The 20280-nt window shown below is 46.5% G+C and overlaps 2 protein-coding genes and 1 long non-coding RNA gene across 4 annotated transcripts; 1 reads left to right on the top strand and 2 right to left on the bottom strand.

The window, feature by feature from the left end:
- Positions 1-365: 365 nt before the first annotated feature.
- On the bottom strand, positions 366-5387 carry pex11b (peroxisomal biogenesis factor 11 beta). Of its 2 annotated transcripts, none has more exons than XM_064345492.1 (4): positions 5052-5387; positions 3769-3884; positions 3289-3490; positions 366-2716 (listed from the first exon to the last, which is right to left on the bottom strand). In XM_064345492.1, exons 1-4 carry the CDS (start codon positions 5105-5107, stop codon positions 2302-2304), a joined length of 789 nt encoding a protein of 262 aa, XP_064201562.1. In that variant the 5' UTR covers positions 5108-5387; the 3' UTR covers positions 366-2301. The 2 variants fall into 2 exon arrangements, with proteins under 2 accessions (XP_064201562.1, XP_064201561.1); XM_064345491.1 differs by lacking the exon at positions 5052-5387 and adding an exon at positions 4037-4173.
- On the top strand, positions 4306-9053 carry LOC135260260 (uncharacterized). The gene is made up of 3 exons (XR_010331518.1): positions 4306-4521; positions 8076-8328; positions 8416-9053. It is a non-coding gene; the product is annotated as an uncharacterized LOC135260260 (long non-coding RNA).
- rit1 (Ras-like without CAAX 1) lies at positions 6036-18943 on the bottom strand. Its single transcript, XM_064345504.1, has 6 exons — positions 18714-18943; positions 15419-15523; positions 14035-14091; positions 12985-13058; positions 9968-10159; positions 6036-8302 (listed from the first exon to the last, which is right to left on the bottom strand). Exons 2-6 carry the CDS (start codon positions 15507-15509, stop codon positions 8072-8074), a joined length of 645 nt encoding a protein of 214 aa, XP_064201574.1. The 5' UTR covers positions 15510-15523; positions 18714-18943; the 3' UTR covers positions 6036-8071.
- Positions 18944-20280: the final 1337 nt, after the last annotated feature.

Genomic DNA, 20280 nt, shown 5'->3' with positions numbered 1-20280 from the left:
ATGACTCATGTAGCCGTGGCGATAATGGAATGCTCAGTTGCGTCACAGGTCTGGTGATGTCGCAGCATTCTAGAACAGGGTCATGAAACTCAAGGCCTGGAAGGCTACTGCTTCCGCAGCTTACGTGTACCTTTGGAAATACAAGGTATTGATGGGCCAGTAGGGGGCGATCTTCCACCTGGACCAAATCTAACACAATAGTTACATTACAATTCCAAAGTAGGGGAAGTCAGAAAATACGGATCAGTAAATTATAAATTATTATTCACACTCAAACTCTGTCAAAGTCAGAGGAAGGATGACGCCACACACTCACATTTCACACTGCGACACGTCTGCATAAAGTGTAGCCTTTCCGACACCGATTCGTATATTTATTCATTTATTCCGGCCAAAAATTTTATGCAAGGCATAACAGCAAAAGCATGACAACACAAACCAAAATCGCATTCTGTTTTCGCATGACAACATTCGCATTTAATGCCATCAATGTGGCCACGTTAAGATTAGCTTGCGTTGTACAGTCGAGATTTTAATTTTCTTGGAATCCTGCCGCTTTATTAAAAAATAAAAAAAAACTAAGAAATCCCCCCTCTCCAAAATTAGAGGAAGACATCTGTAACATTCCACTGGCCTTCATAACCAGAACCATAAATTGGTTACAAAATACGGTCATTTACAATACCGTACAATATTTAACATATATCAGATGTGCTCGTAATTCAGCTTTACAATAGTTTGGCGAGGTCATGATCTTTAAAAAAAGGCACCCAAGGCGGCTCATAAAAAATACATAAAGGGGAAAAGAAAAAGAGGGAAAATGATTGGTTGGACATGCCAGGAATTTTCAAACTCTGCCTTATTTGGACCCTTGGGTGGGCGCTGGGTACATCCAAGCCATACTATCCTAGCAGATTTAAATTTTCAAACATTAACTGCCATTTCCCAGAAGAAAATATTTATACGTTTAATCTACTTATTGCAGGCGGTAATTAGTTACACACAGTAAACAACGGTGATGCAAACTCGAATGACGGAGAACAGCCTTGGGTGCCCCATAAGTCTCTTTGAATTATAAAAACAAATCTGTCTGCAATCACCTTCCAAAAAAGCAATATTGCGTGAAACCAGGTTGCAAAAATTATTTTAAATCTCCAGACGGCGGCTACAGGCAACATGCATCCTCGCTCAACCACGACCGGTGCCAAGCCTGCCATCTCTGAGCATGGCTAGAGGGAGGGCCCTTGTACTGTTGGAGTTCACAGTCATTTTTCACCACCAACACAAAGCAAGCTCACCCCGCTCTCCGACTTTGGAACAGGCCAACGCATAAATTAATGGAAGATGGACAATACCATTGCCTTAAAAAAAAAAAAAAAGGGGGGGGGGTATGAGAGACTACAATCTCCTGAGGTGTGGCCAACAAGAATTCAGTACACTTTTCAAAATTAGTCTGTATATGAAATCACTCTTTTAAAACACACACTTAACATACGGCATACGAGTTAGCATTTCACTGTACACCCCTTCCAAAACTCACACACAAGCACACACAAACTATGGCTTAAACTCAAGTTTGAAAAATGTAGCAACTGTTAAAACTACACGTATGTATAGTACAGAACCGCATTATGGCCTGTGGTCTAGGTCCAGTACTTCCACGTTTGTTTAAATTCATTTTAATAAGAAGGGGGAGGAAGAGGGTAGATATATCCACCCCCCACCCAAAACAATCAAACCATTACAAACAAATTGAGCTGCACAATAGCGGATCTAGACCGTCCTCTACTGCACAGTGTAAACAAACACAGGCTGTGTGTTTGTGTGAGTGTGAGAGACACTCTAGTACAGTGGCAACCAACCTTGTTCCTGGAGATCTACCTTAAGATTTACAACCCTAATTTTCAACCCTAATTTTGTCGATTCCACTAATTAGCAGCTCAAGGAGATCTCTGGCTGCTGTGCTTCGTTAGGGTTGGAGTGAAAACCCACAGGACGGTAGATCTCCAGGAACAGGGTTTGGAACCCACTGATCTGGCAGACGGGTAGTTGAATCCAGTCCTGACCCTGCCCACTTCCAAAAAGAATAAAAACACACGCTACTCCCTGCAAAACACTGAGGGATGCCCTGGCATGAAACACACGCTGCTTCAGAGTGACATCATCAGGCCATGTGACACACACACGTCAATCTCCTCCTCCGCTTCCGACTCCCCTGAAATAACCAAGTCCAGACTGAGGGGGGTCTCGTGCGGTACCCCTGGAAGGCGAGGGGTGGGGTGGGTGTGGGGGGTGGGGGTGTTACGGTTTGAGTTTCAGCCAGGGGTAGACGATGGTGAGCAGGGAGAGGACGGAAGAGGCGAGGCCGCACGCGCCCACGAACCCGGGCCCGGTCCGGTACAGGTCCAGGCGGTCCAGGGGGATGAACAGGTCGCAGACGTTCCGGACCAGGTCCAGGAGGAGGGGCGGGTTGGACCGCAGCACGGTCACCAGCAGGCGGAGCTCCTGCTGCAGGCGGGGGGACAGGGCCCCCGCGGGGGAGAGGACCGGGAACTGGGGGGCGGAGCTCTGTGGCTGCTCCCCGCCGTCCGGGGGCGGGGCCGACGGGCTCAGCCACGCCCCCTTAGCGCCCCCGCTCCGGGACTCCCTCTCCATCAGCAGCTTGATCTCGTAGGCGTCCCGGGTCAGGTTCAGGATGAGGGCAAAGAGGTAGTACCTGCACAGAGGCAAGGCAGACAGAGACAGCCAGGGGTCCGTTACACACCATCCAAAACCTGAGGGGGGGGCCCCTGCAAATTCAAGTGTGTTCTCTGTCTATTCCGTTTCTGAGAGAGGTGGACACAAGAATACATTATGACGGGTGGCCAATTCTTTTCCAGTGTGAGTGCATGTTTTTGTTTCTAGCAGAGCTGATTGGCTGTACACACCAGCACTGGTTCACTCCCAGATTAGACCAGTTAAAACGTTTCACATTGGGACACAAAGAACAATCTTTGGCTGTCAGTCAGGCGTTTATCAGGATATGTAGCTAGAACGTCAGATAGCATAAATACTTGGTAGTTAAATAATTAATGCCAGAAGTTGGTAAGAAACCCAGAAACAGACACAGCCTTCATTGCCCACCTGTGCACTACGATGACAAGAACAGGCAATTTGACCCCACTAGTCTTGTTTAATGTTCAATGTGGGTGAAGAATGCTATACCATGACAGGATCAGGGAAGGTCTTCCTCTCTGCCCCAGCCCCCGCCTCTAACCCCGCCCACTCCCCGCGCCCAGCTCCACCCACCTGAAGGACCTCTGGCTCCACTTGGTCTGGTCCAGTTTGGGCAGGAGCCCAGTCTTGCCGGCCCACAGCACGTTGTCGCAGGCGAAGTACATGGCGCGGTTCAGGTGCGACACGGTGATGCACAGCCGCAGCACGCAGTCCGACAGGTGAATCGCCCGTTTGGCGGCCTCCAGCGCCTCCGCGGAGTTCCCCAGCCGCATCACTGCGGGCGGGGCAGGGGGTGCATGGACAACAAAACTTTCATTATCCCCGAAGTGTGAAATTTGGACAATGAACGAGGCAGCTCTTATGCATAAAGAAAAGAAATACACAGCCATGTTACTTGAGTCAAAACTCAATATACCAAACACACAGCACCAAGACTTCAGTTAGTCTCACTCCTCTCTCAAAAAAAACGGTATTGGTGCCGAAAATTTTGATTGTAGAGCGGGTGTGCGAGTTCTAAATACCGGTGAGGCAGCGTGTCTGGCGCTCACTTACGTTTCCGCACCAGGCTCACGTGCGCTTCAAGCTGCTTGACCTTCGTCAAGAGATCGCTGCCTGTCCCGCCCTTCTGCAGCGTATAGCCCAGCAATGTGCAAGCGTACTGCACGGCCCTGAAGACGGATAACAGTTCAGAAATCAGAACGGCGGAAAACAGTATCCTCAATACGCTATTAGCATCTCTGTCGCAACCTATTACAAGGCTATAAATATTCTGAGATTACCCAAAACAGGGATTGTCAAACATTCTGAGCCCAGTACCCACCTGCGTGTACAGTATGCTATAACTACTGCAGCGCATATAACAGGTGCAATGTTTAACTGGAATATATTTTTCATGTTTATTATAGGCTGCTGGGGGGGGTTGGTGTTGGGGGTTTAAAAACATTAAGTATAAAGATTATTTTAAACGCACCAGAAGTACAAATGTTTTACAGCGAGTTCCCTGTCCTGCCCAAACAACAGATAAAAACAGTCGCGTGAATATCCTGCGACCCACTTTAGATACACCCACAATCCACCAGTGCCCACAAGATCCAGGCCTACAAGTTCTGGAGTCACTTAATTAAAGCAAAGGCGCCCATTTCAGGAAAAGCACAGGTTTCTAGTCTTTGACAATTACAGCCAGTGATTGCAGGTGTCAGTCAGCTGGATGAGAGGTTATTTTAGAAGCCACCCGATCATGCCTGAGTGTTTATGAGCAATGCATAAAATATTCCATATGTACACCGCACTGGACATGCGAATTCGGTAAGAAAGTTAGGTTAAACAACCACTAAACACTAAGCTCGCTGAAACCATCAGTTTGCAGAGATGATGAATATGCAAATTGTACGACTGTGTTAGCTATCCGCATTGTTAACGTGAACGCTCCCAGCTAATATATTTAGCTACCTAATTTAGACAATCGATAGTTGAATGGCAGCGGATTAGCTCACTAGATTGAGAGTAATCATGCCACCAGTTTACGTAGTTTACGTTTTTTTTTTTGTTTTTTTTTAAACAATTAAGTCATGTTCCTTGTTTTATATTTGGGCAAGTTACAAATTGTTCATAAAAGGTTCATATCGTAGAAATGCGCGAAATGAAAAGGTTTGTTCGGCAATCGACAAGGTATTGTGCAAGAGTAAGGTGTATCATTTTAATTTCAGCGGAGGCCCGGTGAATAATTCACAGTTGCAACAACTAGCTATAATGCTGCAAAGTAAATGCTGTTCTCTGCTAAAATACGTTGACTGAATGACAGGCAACCCGATAGCAGTTGTGTTAGCATACTTCACCTGAAAAGCTTCTCTTTGGCTTGGCTCTGTGCATTGAAACGAACCCACGAATCCATGTTTCTTCAGCGGGGACCGACTTCCACTCGTAACCCCGACTGTAGTGGGGCCTTCCTCCGGAGTAGGTTCAATGTCACCCTACAGCGTCTGTCGAGTCAGTACGTTAAATATCCTTGGGTAGAATAGCTCAGCTTGGCAAAATATGGAGTATAGTGCGTTATGGTATATTAAACCGTTCCCGAAACGTCCCAGCCTTTGAGCAAGGTAGCAGCTTTAGCTAATATGTTCACTTCAACATGAACTTTGTTGTACACAACGACGGTGTCTTCGGAGGGACAAAATCGAGTATGGCTGACTGAAAGTGCGTTGGCGTAAAAGACAGACTACAATGTGAAGTACTAGAAAACTACATTACATAAACTACCAGTTACACTATTTTCACAACTACGGGTACCGTAATTATTTTACAGTAGGTCGGTAGACAATACAGATATCAGAACACGATTGAAATAATTGCTGTGCAACTCATAGCTGCTATTATATTTTTCAAAATAGATCAAGGTCCTTGATCTAGATAGCGAAATCACCGACAAGCCTATTCCAGTCCTTGCTTCCCGGGGTAGTTGATGCATATTAATAAAATTGCTAAAATCTTTCACACTGTGGGTAAGCCTAATTTCCTCATGTGTCGTATTTTAGGGCAGAAAATTAGCAAGATCCTCCCATGTTTATATTTCTCACGTAGACCCGAGCGGTCTTTTGCTAAGCGATGACATAAGACGTGCTAATTTATTTGTTCATTTAAAAAATATATAAATTTCAGAATTGTAGTCCCTGTCATATTTGCTTGTTAAAAAAAAGACGAATTACGCAATGGCCACGCGGGGGCGCAGAAGTACCACCTCTGACGACACAATCTCTCTTCGAGGGTTATTTCTTTTGATTCTTTTTTAAAAAACATTTTATTAACAGACCACAAATCCAATATTGAAAATTTCAGTCCTTTTTATTCTAGCATGTTAAAAGAAAATAAATTAAGGAAAATACAATAATCAACCACAATGATAAGAAAATGACATCAATAACAAAAAAAACTAAACGAAAACACACACACATACACCCACACACACAAAACTAACAGCACTGTCTGGTACATGGCCCCATATAAAAAAAAATCTTTTTAAAAGCATTTAGTACTGCCAGAACTCACATACAGTCAAGATGCAAAACTTAACAGGGTGTAATAAGTGCACAGCTGGTGTGTCGGCCTCCTAGTGGCGGCTATAAACAGAAGTCATGTTCAGATCCCATTGTGGAGAGGCATAAGCCATTCAAGTCTTTAATATTACACAGCAGTGCCTGTGCCGGCCAATCAGGTAACAGCAGGGCAGTGCCCCTGTGCCACACCCAGGACTTATCTGAAAACCTAATGAAACTAGGGTAAATACCCACTCTAGTGTCCACCTTTTTGTGAAGCCCTACCAAAGACTTGGGTAAATATTGGTGTTAACATCAAACTGTGCTGAAAATCTACCAAAGACTAGGGTAAGTATCTGCTCTTGTGTCCATCTTTTCTGAAAACCTACCAAAGACTTGGGTAAATATCGGCTCTTAACGTCCAACTGTGCTGAAAGTTAACCAAAGGTCAGGATAAACATCAGCTCTATTAAAAATGCCTACCTAATACTGGGGTAAATATCAGTTATAGGGTACAACTGCATTGAAAACCCACTGAAGATCAGAGTAAATATCAGTTGTAGCATCCAACTGTGCCACAAGTCAACCGAGGAACGGGGTAAATATCAGCGATAGTGTCCACCTTATCCAAAAACCCACAAAGGCTATGGTAAATATCATCTCTACGGTCCAACTGCCCCAAAAAGGGGGTTCATATCCTCTATATCATCCAGCTGTGTCAAAAATGACTGTAAATACCTTCTCTAATCTTCAGCTGGGCAGGAAACTAGGATAACATCAACTCCATTAGCCAGCTGCAGATAACTTGGGTAAATATCTTAGCTACTGTCAGACAGCGAATCAGCAGAACTGTTAATGCACCGAGATGTCTTCTCTGGATCCGGGGCTCTCTACATCAGCTGGTTTACAGGAAGCTCGCAAGGACATCGCCTGAGTACACGCCCACAACGCACTGCACATCACCACGTGCGCGGCCTGCTTCTGCTGTAAACGAACTGGATAGCACAGAGATAATCATCCGATGTGAATAAGAACTGTAAAAGAAAAATGGCGGCCGGTACGGTTTTGGTAAATGTGCCGGCCCTCGCCGGACACGGGTGTGGACGTGAGCACGGACAAAAACGAAACGGGTTACGTTCGGTTTTGAGCGATCGAGGCAAACTACCCTAAATGCTAAGGCACGTTAGCTAGCCGTGGTTTCAAAATGCACAATTTTTCGGTTGTACAAACTGACATCCATTCATGCCAGAAGACAAAAAACCAACCAACTGTACCAAGTATCATTTCCATATCATATGTAATAAATATCATTTTTTTTTGAACAACAAAAGGTTCTCTGCACATTGACACAGTGTATAGTATATGGCCACCAGACTGTATTTGGACTATAATTCACAGAGAACCTGTTTGTGGTATCACAAAAAAAACAAAAAACAAAGACATCCACACAGTTTTCTCAGCGCCCCAAAGATCTCCCTATATCTCCTCTCTCTCTCTCCCTGTTTCTCCTCTCCGTCTCTACTCTCCCTCTCTCACTCACTGACCCAGACCTTCTCCTGACATGCACAGTCCCTCTATCCAGCTCTCCTTCCCAACTTTTCTCCTTTTTCTATTTTTTTTTTTTTACAGTACGCTCCTCCATCAAACATGGTCCTCCCTCAAATTAAGGTAACCTCCCTCTGAATATCCCTCTTTTTTATTTCCTCAATCCCTCGTCCATCTTTTTAATCCTAATCCCTCTTTCTCTGTGGAGTGTGCTGCCCCACCATGAATCACCCCACCCTAACTCTATCCCCCCACCCCCCAACCACCCCGCCCCCCCTCCCTCAGTGCTTGGAGTGCTGCTTCTTGTGGAAGGGGGACCTCAGACGCGTCCAGAAGGAGTGGTGGCGCCTGGCCTTCCTCTCGCCCCCCCGGGCGGCCTCCGCCTCCCGCTGCCGAATCTGCCGCACCAGGGCGGCGAACACCTCGTCGATGTAGTAGCGGAAGGCCGCCGACGTCTCGAAGAAGGGGCACTGGAACTCCCGCGCCAGCCCCCGGCCCTCCTCCACTGACACCTGGTGGACGGGAGGACTCGCTGCAGGTTAGTGAGAACACGGGTCCCATTACTTTTCACACTTGCTTCTTTTTCTCCACCCCCCCCACCCACCACCACTCACCTCCTACCCAGAAGTACGAGGAGGAAGGGAGGGGAGGAGATGAGCGGAGGAATCGGAGAACAAGGAGGCGTGAAGAAAACTGGGACAGCTTATCTGCTTCTCCGTCATCAAACGTCCGACGTCAATTATTGATGAAAGAGCTCTATCGTAAGCGTCATCTTTTTGACGAGTCCAAAAACAGTCCAATAGCCAATCACATATCTTACATGTGGTCAGCCTATTGAAAGCTGCAAAACGGCTCGTAAGTTTCAAGCACAAGTGTTTGCATGTACAGCAGCCTGTACCATTACGAACCTGACATTGCGGTTGATGTTGAGATACTAATTAACATGTACTCAGCAACATTAGATCAAAGTTGACAATAACGTGGTATACAAACCAAGCAATGTGCACAATGTCTGAACATACACTAGAGCACTAATTCACTTCACACAGACCTATTGTAGCAATACTGTGACAGTCTACATTCTATTGTCAGTTAATTACACCTCAGCTAGGCTAATTCAGAAACTGTTCTGTACATTATTGAAATGGATGAGTCACGTTATATTATTGTTTCCCCATGTTCAGTATTCACATTGAAAAACAATTTATTTGCCACTGTAACATCTGAAATCAAATTTGTTGGTAATAAATGCATCCTTGGAAAGCGTTGGTTGAATAAATTCACGCATATCCACGTAATGAAATAATGGTAGCTGCTATGCTTATTTATGATGAGTCATGTCTGTTCAAGCAACATTCACGGACAAGCAAATAAATAAACCTGCCTGCCCGCCTCAAATTGCAGGATTTGTCTGCAGGATATGAGCCACAAAAACGAACGGCCATTTTGATACCTGCTGTTGTTGGCAATCTAGCCTTTTGCATTTTTCGAGTATTGGAATGGACCATGAGTCCTAATGCTTTAACTTCTTTATATGCAGGTGTGGAATCGTTCCAACAATGTCAGGCAAACCATTCTGTGTTTTTGTCTGTCTGTTGGTTTTTGGGTTTAAAACAAACTTTCGACGTGAAAATTCATCATCCAGCTCTATGCAGTCTCAGAACTCCAGAAACCAGGCCAAAATCCCCATGTGATGAAACTAGATTGTTGTGTTTCCGAATGAGAAAATGTTTCAAGCTTTTTTTTTCCTGAAGGAATGGTAAAATGCTGACCAACAGAGAGAAAGTTAACCTCTTCTGTGTCCGCCCACTTTTTTAACACAAGCCTGAAAATAACATACCCAAAATAAAATGGCTGCTATGCATGAACCCTTTTTACTGAAGGGTTCTGGTCCTGGTTGTTTCTGAAATGCAACCCTTGTGGAGTGTGTTTATGTAGTCAGAATTACAGAATTATTCCAGCGTAAACCCACTCGGGCCTGAATACAGGTCGGCGCGACTTAAGGGGCTAAACGCTAGCGTGCTAATGCTCAGGCTGTGTAAAATGCATGTTTTATACCCCCGCTGCGCGCTCAGTTTGGTCGCTAGCGAGTGCGGTGGGAGTGGCCCGCTTGGGGAGCCAGGGGAAGAGCGCGACCGCGCCTCGGGGGGCTAGCGGCGCGCGACCTCGCCGCTCACCTGCCGCAGGTGCGTGAGGTCGGACTTGTTGCCCACCAGGACCACGGGCGTGTCCACGGTGCGGCGCACGCGGTAGATCAGCTGCTTGAACTGCCGCGCCTCCTGGAAGCTCCGCCGGTCCGTGATGGAGTACGAGATGATGAAGCCCTCGCCCGCCCGCATGTACTGGTCCCGCATCGCCGTGAACTCCGCCTGGGGGAGGGGACAGACAGGGGTCAAAGGTCGCCCAGTCCCACCCATGTACAGAGCAGGGACAATAGGGATAGGACAATGGTTGTGTCACCCTTTGTGCAGAAAACAGAAGAGCTCCACTAATCAAAAAGCACGTTGGTAACAACCAATAGAACTAGGCTATTTATCTATTTTTTTTATCTCTGGTTCAGAGTAAAGAGCATGAGATCCGCCAGTGCAGTAGAGTGGGATGATGCATGCAATGGGAACATCGAACTAATGAGGTGATGAACAATGGGAACAACCACTTCTGACATGTTCTAGAATGGAATGTGTGATATGTGAGACATCATATTGACAACCATATCTGACAAGTTAAATGGAATACATCAGATGTGAACATAGCCACTACGCACTAAATAAGAATGAACCGCATGTCCACACTTGACTCACACGTCCAATCTTCCACAGAATGCTCCCTTTGCCTTTTTCATCCTCCGTTCCCACTTGCGTCTCCATTATTTAACCAGAGCCAGCGATTGGATGGAAAAATGAATCCCTGGCCATATATGAAGTGCTGGATTAAAGGCATCTGTAAGAGCCCCGAGGACCGCCCGTTTGCAGGGCGGAGAGACGGGGGGGCTGATGGAACACCTGCCCAGACCGCACCATACTGCGCCGGCCCCTTTACGAGCCCCTCCAGACGGGCCGCTCCTCAGCCCCCCGCCACTGAGATGATTTACCCGACCGCACGCTCCAAACTGCACACTCACATAATGAAAACGGTGGGAGAGGAGGGAGAGAGAGAGAGAGAGAGAGAGAGAGGAGAGAGAGAGAGAAGGAGGAGACAGAAGAGGAGAGCAGAGGAGAGAGAGAGACGTGAAGAGAGGAGAGAGACAGAGACAGAGCGGAAAGAGGGAGAGAGGAGAGGAGAGAGAGGAGGGGAGAAGAGAGAAGAGAGGAGAAGAGGCTCAGGAGAAAGACGGGGTGAGACCCACAGAGGAGGTTTAAATACGGCCTGAGCAGAGATAGAGATCAGCACAGGGGGAGAAAAACAGCAGGAGGGAAGGAAGGAGGGATGGAGAGAAGGAGAAAGGGAGGGAGGGAGCCATGACAGGGATGATGCAAGTGCCTGTGTCAAAGAAAGAGGGGGGGGGGGTGATTCACTGATATTGAGAGAGAGAGAGAGAGAGAGAGAGAGACTAAACTGAGAGACTGAACAAAAAGCCACAGAGCTGGCACAGGGGCACTGAGCGTGACACAACCGGGCGTGGCCGACGGGTCTGGCTGCTGCCCAAGCGCCGGCAGGGACAGGCCGGGAGTGACGAGGCAGGGGGCGGGGCTACCGGCTCGCACCTGAGCGGGGAGGAGCCTGCGGAACAGTACGGACGTTCCGCCGGGACGACGGGAGGAGTCCGCGGGTGTGTGATGTCACAGCTACCACGTCGCCGTGGCAATGGCTGTTAGCGTGCGCCTCCAAGCCATCTGCGTGCAGCGTCAGAGGCTGCTGCGATATCCTGACCCTGTATTAGGGGCGCCCCGAATCTGGTCCTGGGGGGCCAGTCAATATACTGTATAAAATTTAGGTTTGCATTCCAACCTATTTCCCGGGCCTGGTTTCCTAAACTACAATGATGGTTCCAGCATCCATTACAGGCATTTGGCAGACACTCCCATCCAGAGCGACTTACATTTATACAGCTGGATATATGCTGTATAATTCAGGTTATATACTAATGCAGGTTAAGCACCTTGCTCAAGGGTACAACGGCAGTGTCCTACCGGGGAATCGAACCTGTGACCTTTAGGTTACAAGACAAACTCCTTAGCCATTATACTACACTGCCGCCTGCCGCATCCACACACCACACGTGTGCAGTCTGCAGCGGTAGCTAATGATTTTAAAAAAAATGCTAGCTCAAGAAATGACTCAGGTAATTGTGTAATTAAAAGCACTGGTGATTAAAGGGGTTGGGCCGCGTTGGCGCTTCCCTGATCCTTATCGTCTGTAGCGATGGAGTGTCTGTGTGTTACACCGCGTAATGCAGTGTCTGAACATTACAGCTGTCACACTGTACCTCTCTTTCACTTGACGTGAGAGTGTCTGTATGTCACACTCGTTTCTTTATTTTACGGGTATGATGTCATGGCTTTTTGGCCGCTGCGACGCCGCGTGTTTTTCTGGCGCGACGTCGAGGCCGTACGTCCCTTCTGTGATGTCGCACCCATTATGATGTCATAATGTCTGAGTGTTGCGACACGTGGCCGTTGTGGGCGCTGCGGAGACGTTTGCAGTCAGGCCCGTGCGCATTCTCGGATGAAGTGTCAAAACCAGACTCGCACAAACGAGGCTGCGGGGAGGCGGGGCCACGGAGAAAGAGGAAGGGGCTCGGGGGGAAAGAGGAACAGGAATGTGGGCGGGGTCACAGCTCGGCCGAGTGACACGGTAAAGGGAGTAACGGTTTCAAGAGCGGCTCACCGGTAAGGACCCTTGTGGGAAAACAATGCATGTTCAAAATCTAATTGCAAATATAAGCAATATATCTTCTGTACTTGTAAGGAATGTAGGGTCTGGTCTCTCCTAGACCAGACTTCACAAGGCCTTCATAAAGTGCACATAACTTCACCACGTCCTTAAGACAGTTATAACAACTGAAACACGGTGATACGCCAGCTGTTTTCACATCCAGTTCCTTCTTTACCTGGTGCACATCAACGCCAGCGTAAGTCCAACCACTGTGAAAGTGTTATTAGCGCTAAATGCGGTTTGTTTACGAATGCTGTATGAAGCGGTTATAACGCGTTCGTTAAGGGGCTATGTCGCCTTTACGAAGGCGCGGGCCCACCTGTCCCGCCGTGTCCAGGATGTCCAGGTTGGCCGGCTCGTCGTCAATGCGTATCTGGGTCTTGTAGGCATCCTCTGTGGACAGAGACAGGGGGCGGCGGTTCGCGTGGGGGTGGGGGGGACTAAGATAACGAGGTAACGGCATTGGAGCAGGCACAGCAGGTGTGGTCTGTGTGTCTCCCGGGTCTTGCAGGTGTGTTTTTTTAACCCCTCTGTAGGAGTGGGTGGGGCAGGCGGGGAGCACACCACAAACAAGCCCAGAGATTAATGCAGGCACAAACACTGAGTCACATACGTACTATGTACACACACCAGAAACTTACTCACACACACACACATACACAAGACACTCTCTCACACACACACAAGACACTTACACACAAACACACCAGACACTCTCTCACACACACACCAGACACTTACACACACACACACCAGACACTCTCTCACACACACACCAGACACTTTCTCACACACACACCGGACACTTACTCACACACATACACACATCAGACACTTACTCACACACACACCAGACACTTACACACAAACACACCAGACACTCATACACACACACACACACACCAGACACTTACTAAAACACATATACACCCCTGGACACTTATTCACACACATACACACATCAGACACTTACTCACACACACACCAGACACTTACTCACACACACCAGACACTTACTCACACACACACCAGACGCTTACTCACACACATACACACACCGGACACTTATTCACACACATACACATACCATACACTTACTCATACACATACACACACCGTACACTTACTCACACACATACACACACACACCATACACTTACTCACACACATACACACACACACCATACACTTACTCACACACATACACACACACCATACATACACGCACACACACAGACACACACCCACAGGCAGCTCGAGTCCCTGGTGCTAGTTGGGAGTCTTAATCCAGGGAGACCCACAGAAACACAGTACAATGCCCCCCACCCGCCCCAATAATAATAAAAATGAAAAAAAAATGCACACTCACCTATGGTGGGGTCGTGGTCTTCAGGAAACCTGTGGCTAATGAACTGCATGATAATGGCTGAGGAGAGAGAGAGAGAGAGAGGGAGAGAGAGAGAGAGAGAGGGGTCACTTGATGCAATGGGTCTCTGTACATAATCCTATATGCGGCTGAGATTATGACCGTCTCCCTCTGTCTCCTGGATTCAGCTGCAGAGAGGCTGTTCTGCACACTCAAGTCTGCCTGACTGTGCCACCCCCCCCCCCTCGTGTTCCCCCTGTCCCTCTCCCCTAAACTAATCGCCCTCTCCTTTCTCACTCCACACTCTCCTCCCCCTCTACACACAAGCAGAGTGTTCAGGCCACTGGAGCAGACAGGCAGATTTGTAAAAATAAAAAAGGCTGTGTGTGCGTGTGTGAGTATGTGTGTGATGGTGTGTGCGTGTGTATGTGTGTGTGTGTGTGAGTATGTGTGTGAGGGTGTGTGTGTGTATGTGTGTGTGTGTGAGTATGTGTGTGCGTGCGTGCGATACATGTATGTCAGTGCGTATATGAGTGTGTGTTTGTGAGTGTATAAGTGTGTATGTATGTAGTATGTTTATTATTTTCATGACGACAGGGATTGAGGACTGAATAAGTTTTGCTTTTTAGTCTTTCTGATTTCCAACCCCCCCCCCATTCCGGCTACTTACACAATTACCGCTACCTACACCAGGTGAATTCTTCCAGTCTCCACGGCAACAGCAGCCACAAAAAGAAAAACAGTTGCTAGGTGCCAGAGCATCAAGGCCACGACCCCGCCCCCTGTTGCTAAGAGGCCCTCGAGACCAGAAATGAGTTTGCGAGATGGGCAGAGAATAGATCCTGCAGGATGACCGAGTGAGAAGCCAAGAGAGAGAGGGAAGCCTAATCCCTGCTAGCTGATTACTCGATAGAGAGAGAGAGAGAGAGAGAGAAGGAAAGACAGGGGGCAGAGAGAGAGAGAGAGAGAGAGAGAGAGAGAGAGAGAGAGAAGGAAAGAGAGGGGGCAAAGAGAGAGAGTGAGTGAGAGAGAGAGAGTGATGGAGTGGGAGGGAGGAACAGAGGGAGAGAGACAGATCAAGCAAATCTGAATTTGAGCGAGATGGGAAATGAGTGACAGGAGGGGAATGGGTGAGTGAGACACAGAAAGAGTTGGCAGAAGAGAGACGGAGTTGGAGAGAGGGGAAAAAGAGAGGAGGGGGTGGAGAGATGGAAAACCCGACTGGAGGAAGCGAGATGGAGTTGGAACCGGTGATGAGAGTGAAGAAGAGAGGTGAGAGAAAGAAGGGGGTGGAGAGACGGAACTGCAGAGATGGAGGACGGTGAGAAAGAGAGAGAGAGTGAGGGAATGTGAGGAAGGAAGAGGGCGTGGCCTCTGCTGTACTCACCGCTCTTTCCCACTCCTCCTTCTCCCAGCATCACCAGCTTGTACTCACGGGACAGGCTCCCAGAAGCCCCCGACCCCCGCGGCAACTCCATCCCCAAACCTGGGCCTGGAGAGAGAGAGAGAGATTACTATCCCTCCATCCACAAACCTGGGCCTGGAGCCACAGCCAGAGAGAGAGAGAGAGAGAGATTACTATCCCTCCATCCACAAACCTGGGCCTGGAGCCACAGCCAGAGAGAGAGAGAGAGATTACTATCCCTCCATCCACAAACCTGGGCCTGGAGCCACAGCCAGAGAGAGAGAGAGAGAGAGATTACTATCCCTCCATCCACAAACCTGGGCCTGGAGCCACAGCCAGAGAGAGAGAGAGAGAGATTACTATCCCTCCATCCACAAACCTGGGCCTGGAGCCACAGCCAGAGAGAGAGAGAGAGAGAGAGATTACTATCCCTTCATCCACAAACCTGGGCCTGGGCCTGGAGCCACAGCCAGAGAGAGAGAGAGATTACTATCCCTCCATCCACAAACCTGGGCCTGGGCCTGGAGCCACAGCCAGAGAGAGAGAGAGAGAGAGAGAGAGATTACTATCCCTCCATCCACAAACCTGGGCCTGGAGCCACAGCCAGAGAGAGAGAGTGAGAGAGAGAGATTACTATCCCTCCATCCACAAACCTGGGCCTAGAGCCACAGCCAGAGAGAGAGATAACTATCCCTCCCTCCATCCATCCATTATCTATACCCGCTCATTCCTGGTCAGGTTCGCGGGGGTGCTGGAGCCTATCCCAGCATGCACTGGGTGAGAGGCAGGTACACCCCGGACAGTAGGCCATTATCATTATTATTTCTTATTATTATAATAATAATATATCAGTTATAAATAGTATTTACTGATTGTTCATATTTGTATTGCTGTGTGCTTCGGGTTTTGGCAGTATTTCCTCCCACTAATGCATTTTGAAGGTTAGATTTGTTTTTCCTTTCCATTTTTCTTATTTTAGTTGTTACAGCAGTTATAATAATTAGTATCCTTTCATACAGAGATGCAGCTCATAGTGCTTTAAATGGTGCAGTGGGGAGAAGAAAATTAAAATAAAGTAAAATAAAATAGTAAATAATAAATCGGTCTCATTATCATCATCATCACATCGTCGTCGTCCGTCTCCTCTCGTTTTTTTACTGGTCATATTCTGTATTCTGTAAAGTCGTTAATATTCTTTGACGGGTATGATTGATGATGTTGTGACTCGGCAATAACTTCGCTTCTTTCCCCAAGAGAGGGAGACTGCAGTGTCGGGGGCAACGATGAGATGGCAGCAATTCCGGAGTGTCCATCTTGTTATCTGCAGAAGATTGAAGGTTGTCCGCACCGAGGGCCAAATATGCCCGCGAGCACTTGCACTTGCACGCGCGCAGACTGGCGGGAATGAAAAGCTAATTACAGTGAGAGTACTGAAATCAGAAGTACCACTAGCGCTGAAAGGTCACACGTCTACTCGCGTGAAGCTGACAACGCTGAATTTCATAAAAATCTTTTCGAAATTTTGCACGCGCTTACGTGGCTCCTCTGATAACAGACGAGCCGAAGACACCGTTTCCACTCAGGGTAGACAAAAGAGGAACTGCCTAATTATAGCAGACTCTCATGTGATAATAACATGAGCCATTGAGAGGACCATTAACATGTGACATTAACCCATAGACCGGAGCATTAACCCCGCGAGCGCTGCAGCTGTAGCGTAATCACTGTCACGGCAAATGTGCACTCAATTGTACAACTTTGCAAAATTACTATAAATATGTTTGCAACGTTTACAATACTAATCATACTATATTTGTATAGTAATCAGTAAATTCTTTTTTTTCAGGGAATTTCACAAAGAAGTATGCAAGTTCTAAAAGAGAATTATTTTAAGAGATTAATTGTTCCGTTAAAAATACATATATATACATATTTCATATATATCATAAGGCATCGGCCTAGTAATTGTTTATGTTGAATATTTGGTGCTAATCTTCCAACAGATTCTTTAAAAACCTAGTGCGTTGTGTGAAATTCCTCAATTTAAACTAGTTTCAATTAACTTCATATGCATGTGAGATCCGTGTAGATTCGGTGGATTGAACCGGATCTGCGTAAATACGCTTACTTGCTACCACATTTTTTGAGGGTTTCCTGCCCTGTGTGGACTATTTTAAATGACCCCAGACTCACTCTGGCTGTTAATTCACTCTTACAACTGCAAGGTTAAAGTCAGGTCTCCTTCAAAGCAAAGAGCATTTCTTGCACTACTACCAAACAGTAGCCTTGTTGTTGGTACAAGGACGTGACGTGAGAAACTAGCGGGCATGGCCGTTGTGCCCTTCCCATGTTCTCTTGATCAAGTCTGAACTCCGCAGGCTCTACGCCTAGGAAAGACCCCAGGCTTTCGGTTAAGCTAGGCCTGGGAAGTTGGTCATTTTAAAGACATAAAATATATTTTCCGTATATATTGTTTTAAAATACTGCATACGTTTAAGAAGTAAACTGTCGTTTTTAAACAGAAAATTATTAGTCAGTAATACGTTAAAGTAATCAAAAGCAATTTAAATCACACATAGCAAGCTAATAATTTAGACTCATAAGTAAATAGGAGAAATGTCCAAATATTTTTCGAAATGTCAGATACTATTACCATCAAACAGCATGTGGTGTATCACACTGTTTAACTCGACTGCATGTATTTAAACAATTTTAGGTCTAAATAGCCTTCTGTTTAACTGCGGTAGCCCTCCGAACGAATAGCAAAAGGGAACTACTGAATGATAAAATATAGTTTAAAACAATGTTTTACATTTATATTCTGTTCCACATAAGGATAAACAGATGGGCAGAATCTCTTTGCAGCAAGTACTTTTTGGACTACCCAAAGTCATCCAAACAAAGGACATTTCTTTCCAGCAAGTTACACTGACGCGAGCAGCTAGAATGCTGAAAAGGCGAAATGAATTACAGTTTGAGGGCGAATTCAGTTCCCAACTTTCAGCCTCAACTGGAATGTGATGTAAAATGGATAAACTGTACTTTTCCTAATACAGATAATAATCTTGCCATTTAAAAACTTTTTTAAATCAAATACCAAACGTGCATCAGGTACCTATGTGAGCCTAACGCTTTGTATAAAAACACATCATGAAAACTTAGCAAGCTGTAGTTAGCCGACCATTGTAACTTTGGGTTGGATATTCTTAAGGGAATGAAGAAAATATATAGGCCTATCGCTACTGTAATTCAATAGGCTATACAGATATGCACTCACCTGTGTCACTGAACCTCCGGCTTCATTATTATTTGGGTATTGTTGCTATAGTCAATAAGTGTCCAAGTTAGAAGTTGTCCCGTGAACACACGCAATGCAGACGGAGTGTAAACACACGACGAGCCACTGAACGTAGCGGCCCAGGCGCCTGGGTCCGGCAGCCCGACGGGTATGTGTAGCTGAGGGAAGGCTAGTGCTGTCCCACTGCCGCTTTCGCTGGTGGTTTATAGACGTTAGCCTGTCGTCTAAATCCGTCTGCCATAGCAACGCATTTGTATTTAGTTTACGGAAGGGCGGTGTTTAGAAAGAAGAATGAAAAATAATTCACTTTTTGTACTTTCCCCACTTGATGTAACCCACTCAAGACCCCATACTGTATGTAGTGACTGTGTGTGTCACATATTCTTGCCCTTTTACTAGCATTAATAAGCATAGCCTACATTCTACAGCACATTAAAAAGAAAATCAACTACAGACATACTGTAATGCAGTACTGCAAAACGCCAAGCGTACCTATATCATTGTAATAAAACTGATCTCAGTGTTCTCGTGTGCAAAAGAAAAATAAGTTTGCTCAAGGCCTTTGGGCTTTCTCCAGCATCTGTTAACATCTTTGTAGAATTTAATTTTTTGTCCCACAACCGTGAAAGGGGAAATGGAGTGGTTGGAGCAGAGGCATCTTTATATATGCAGCTGTATGATTTTACACTGATGGAGCACATTTTACACTGATAAGAGCGCTTTTTTTCTGGTGTGGAAGACTCTACTGCAGGGGTGGCCAACCCCGGTCCTGGGGAGCCGCAGGGTCTGCAGGTTTTTGTTTTCACCATAAATACAACAACCACTTAGACAAAACAAACCAGGTGAGGTGAGTTAACTGTGTAATCAACTGCTTTAATTGATCAATTAAGTGCCGAGTAAAAACAAAAGCCAGCAGACCCTGCGGCTCTCCAGGACCTGGGTTGGCCACCCCTGCTCTACTGTGTGCAAGAAATGTACTTGTGCTCTTGTGTTCTGCATTCATTGGTCTGTGTCTGTTGTGTGTGTGTGTGTGCATGTGTGTGTGCGCACGCTTGAATATGTGTGCGCATGCTTGAATGTGCGTGTGTGTATGTGTGTCTTTTGAGTGTGTGTGTATGTATGTGCACATTTGCACGTGTGTGTGTGCGTCTTTTGAGTGTGTGTGTGCGTGCGTATGTATGGTCACGTGTGCGTGTTGTGTGTGTGCCTGCATGTGTGTGTGTGCACGTGTGTGTGCATCTTTGTGCACATGCGTGTGTGTGTGCTCAAGTGTGTGTGCGTGTGGGTGTTGCAAAGCAAAAGAGAAAGCACAGTATCAGAACTGGTGTATCAGTTTTTATTTGCACGTCCAGTGTGCATTAACAAATTCAACATACAGGTTAGCATTAGTGTATATATATTCAGCATTGACTTAGGCAATATGCACTTTAAACACAGTTCAGGTTACTTCATTTTACTTATTTATTTATGTTTCTCCATGTAAAAGTTATTTACCTTAAAATTATCACTGATATCAATTTAGGTCATTGTAATTACTGCAATTCAT

The sequence above is a fragment of the Anguilla rostrata genome, chromosome 8, assembly GCF_018555375.3.
Source record: "Anguilla rostrata isolate EN2019 chromosome 8, ASM1855537v3, whole genome shotgun sequence".
In the NCBI taxonomy this organism is placed as follows: Eukaryota; Metazoa; Chordata; class Actinopteri; order Anguilliformes; family Anguillidae; genus Anguilla; species Anguilla rostrata.
Note: the sequence above shows the minus strand (reverse complement) of the source record. Positions and strands in the feature narration are given on the sequence as shown.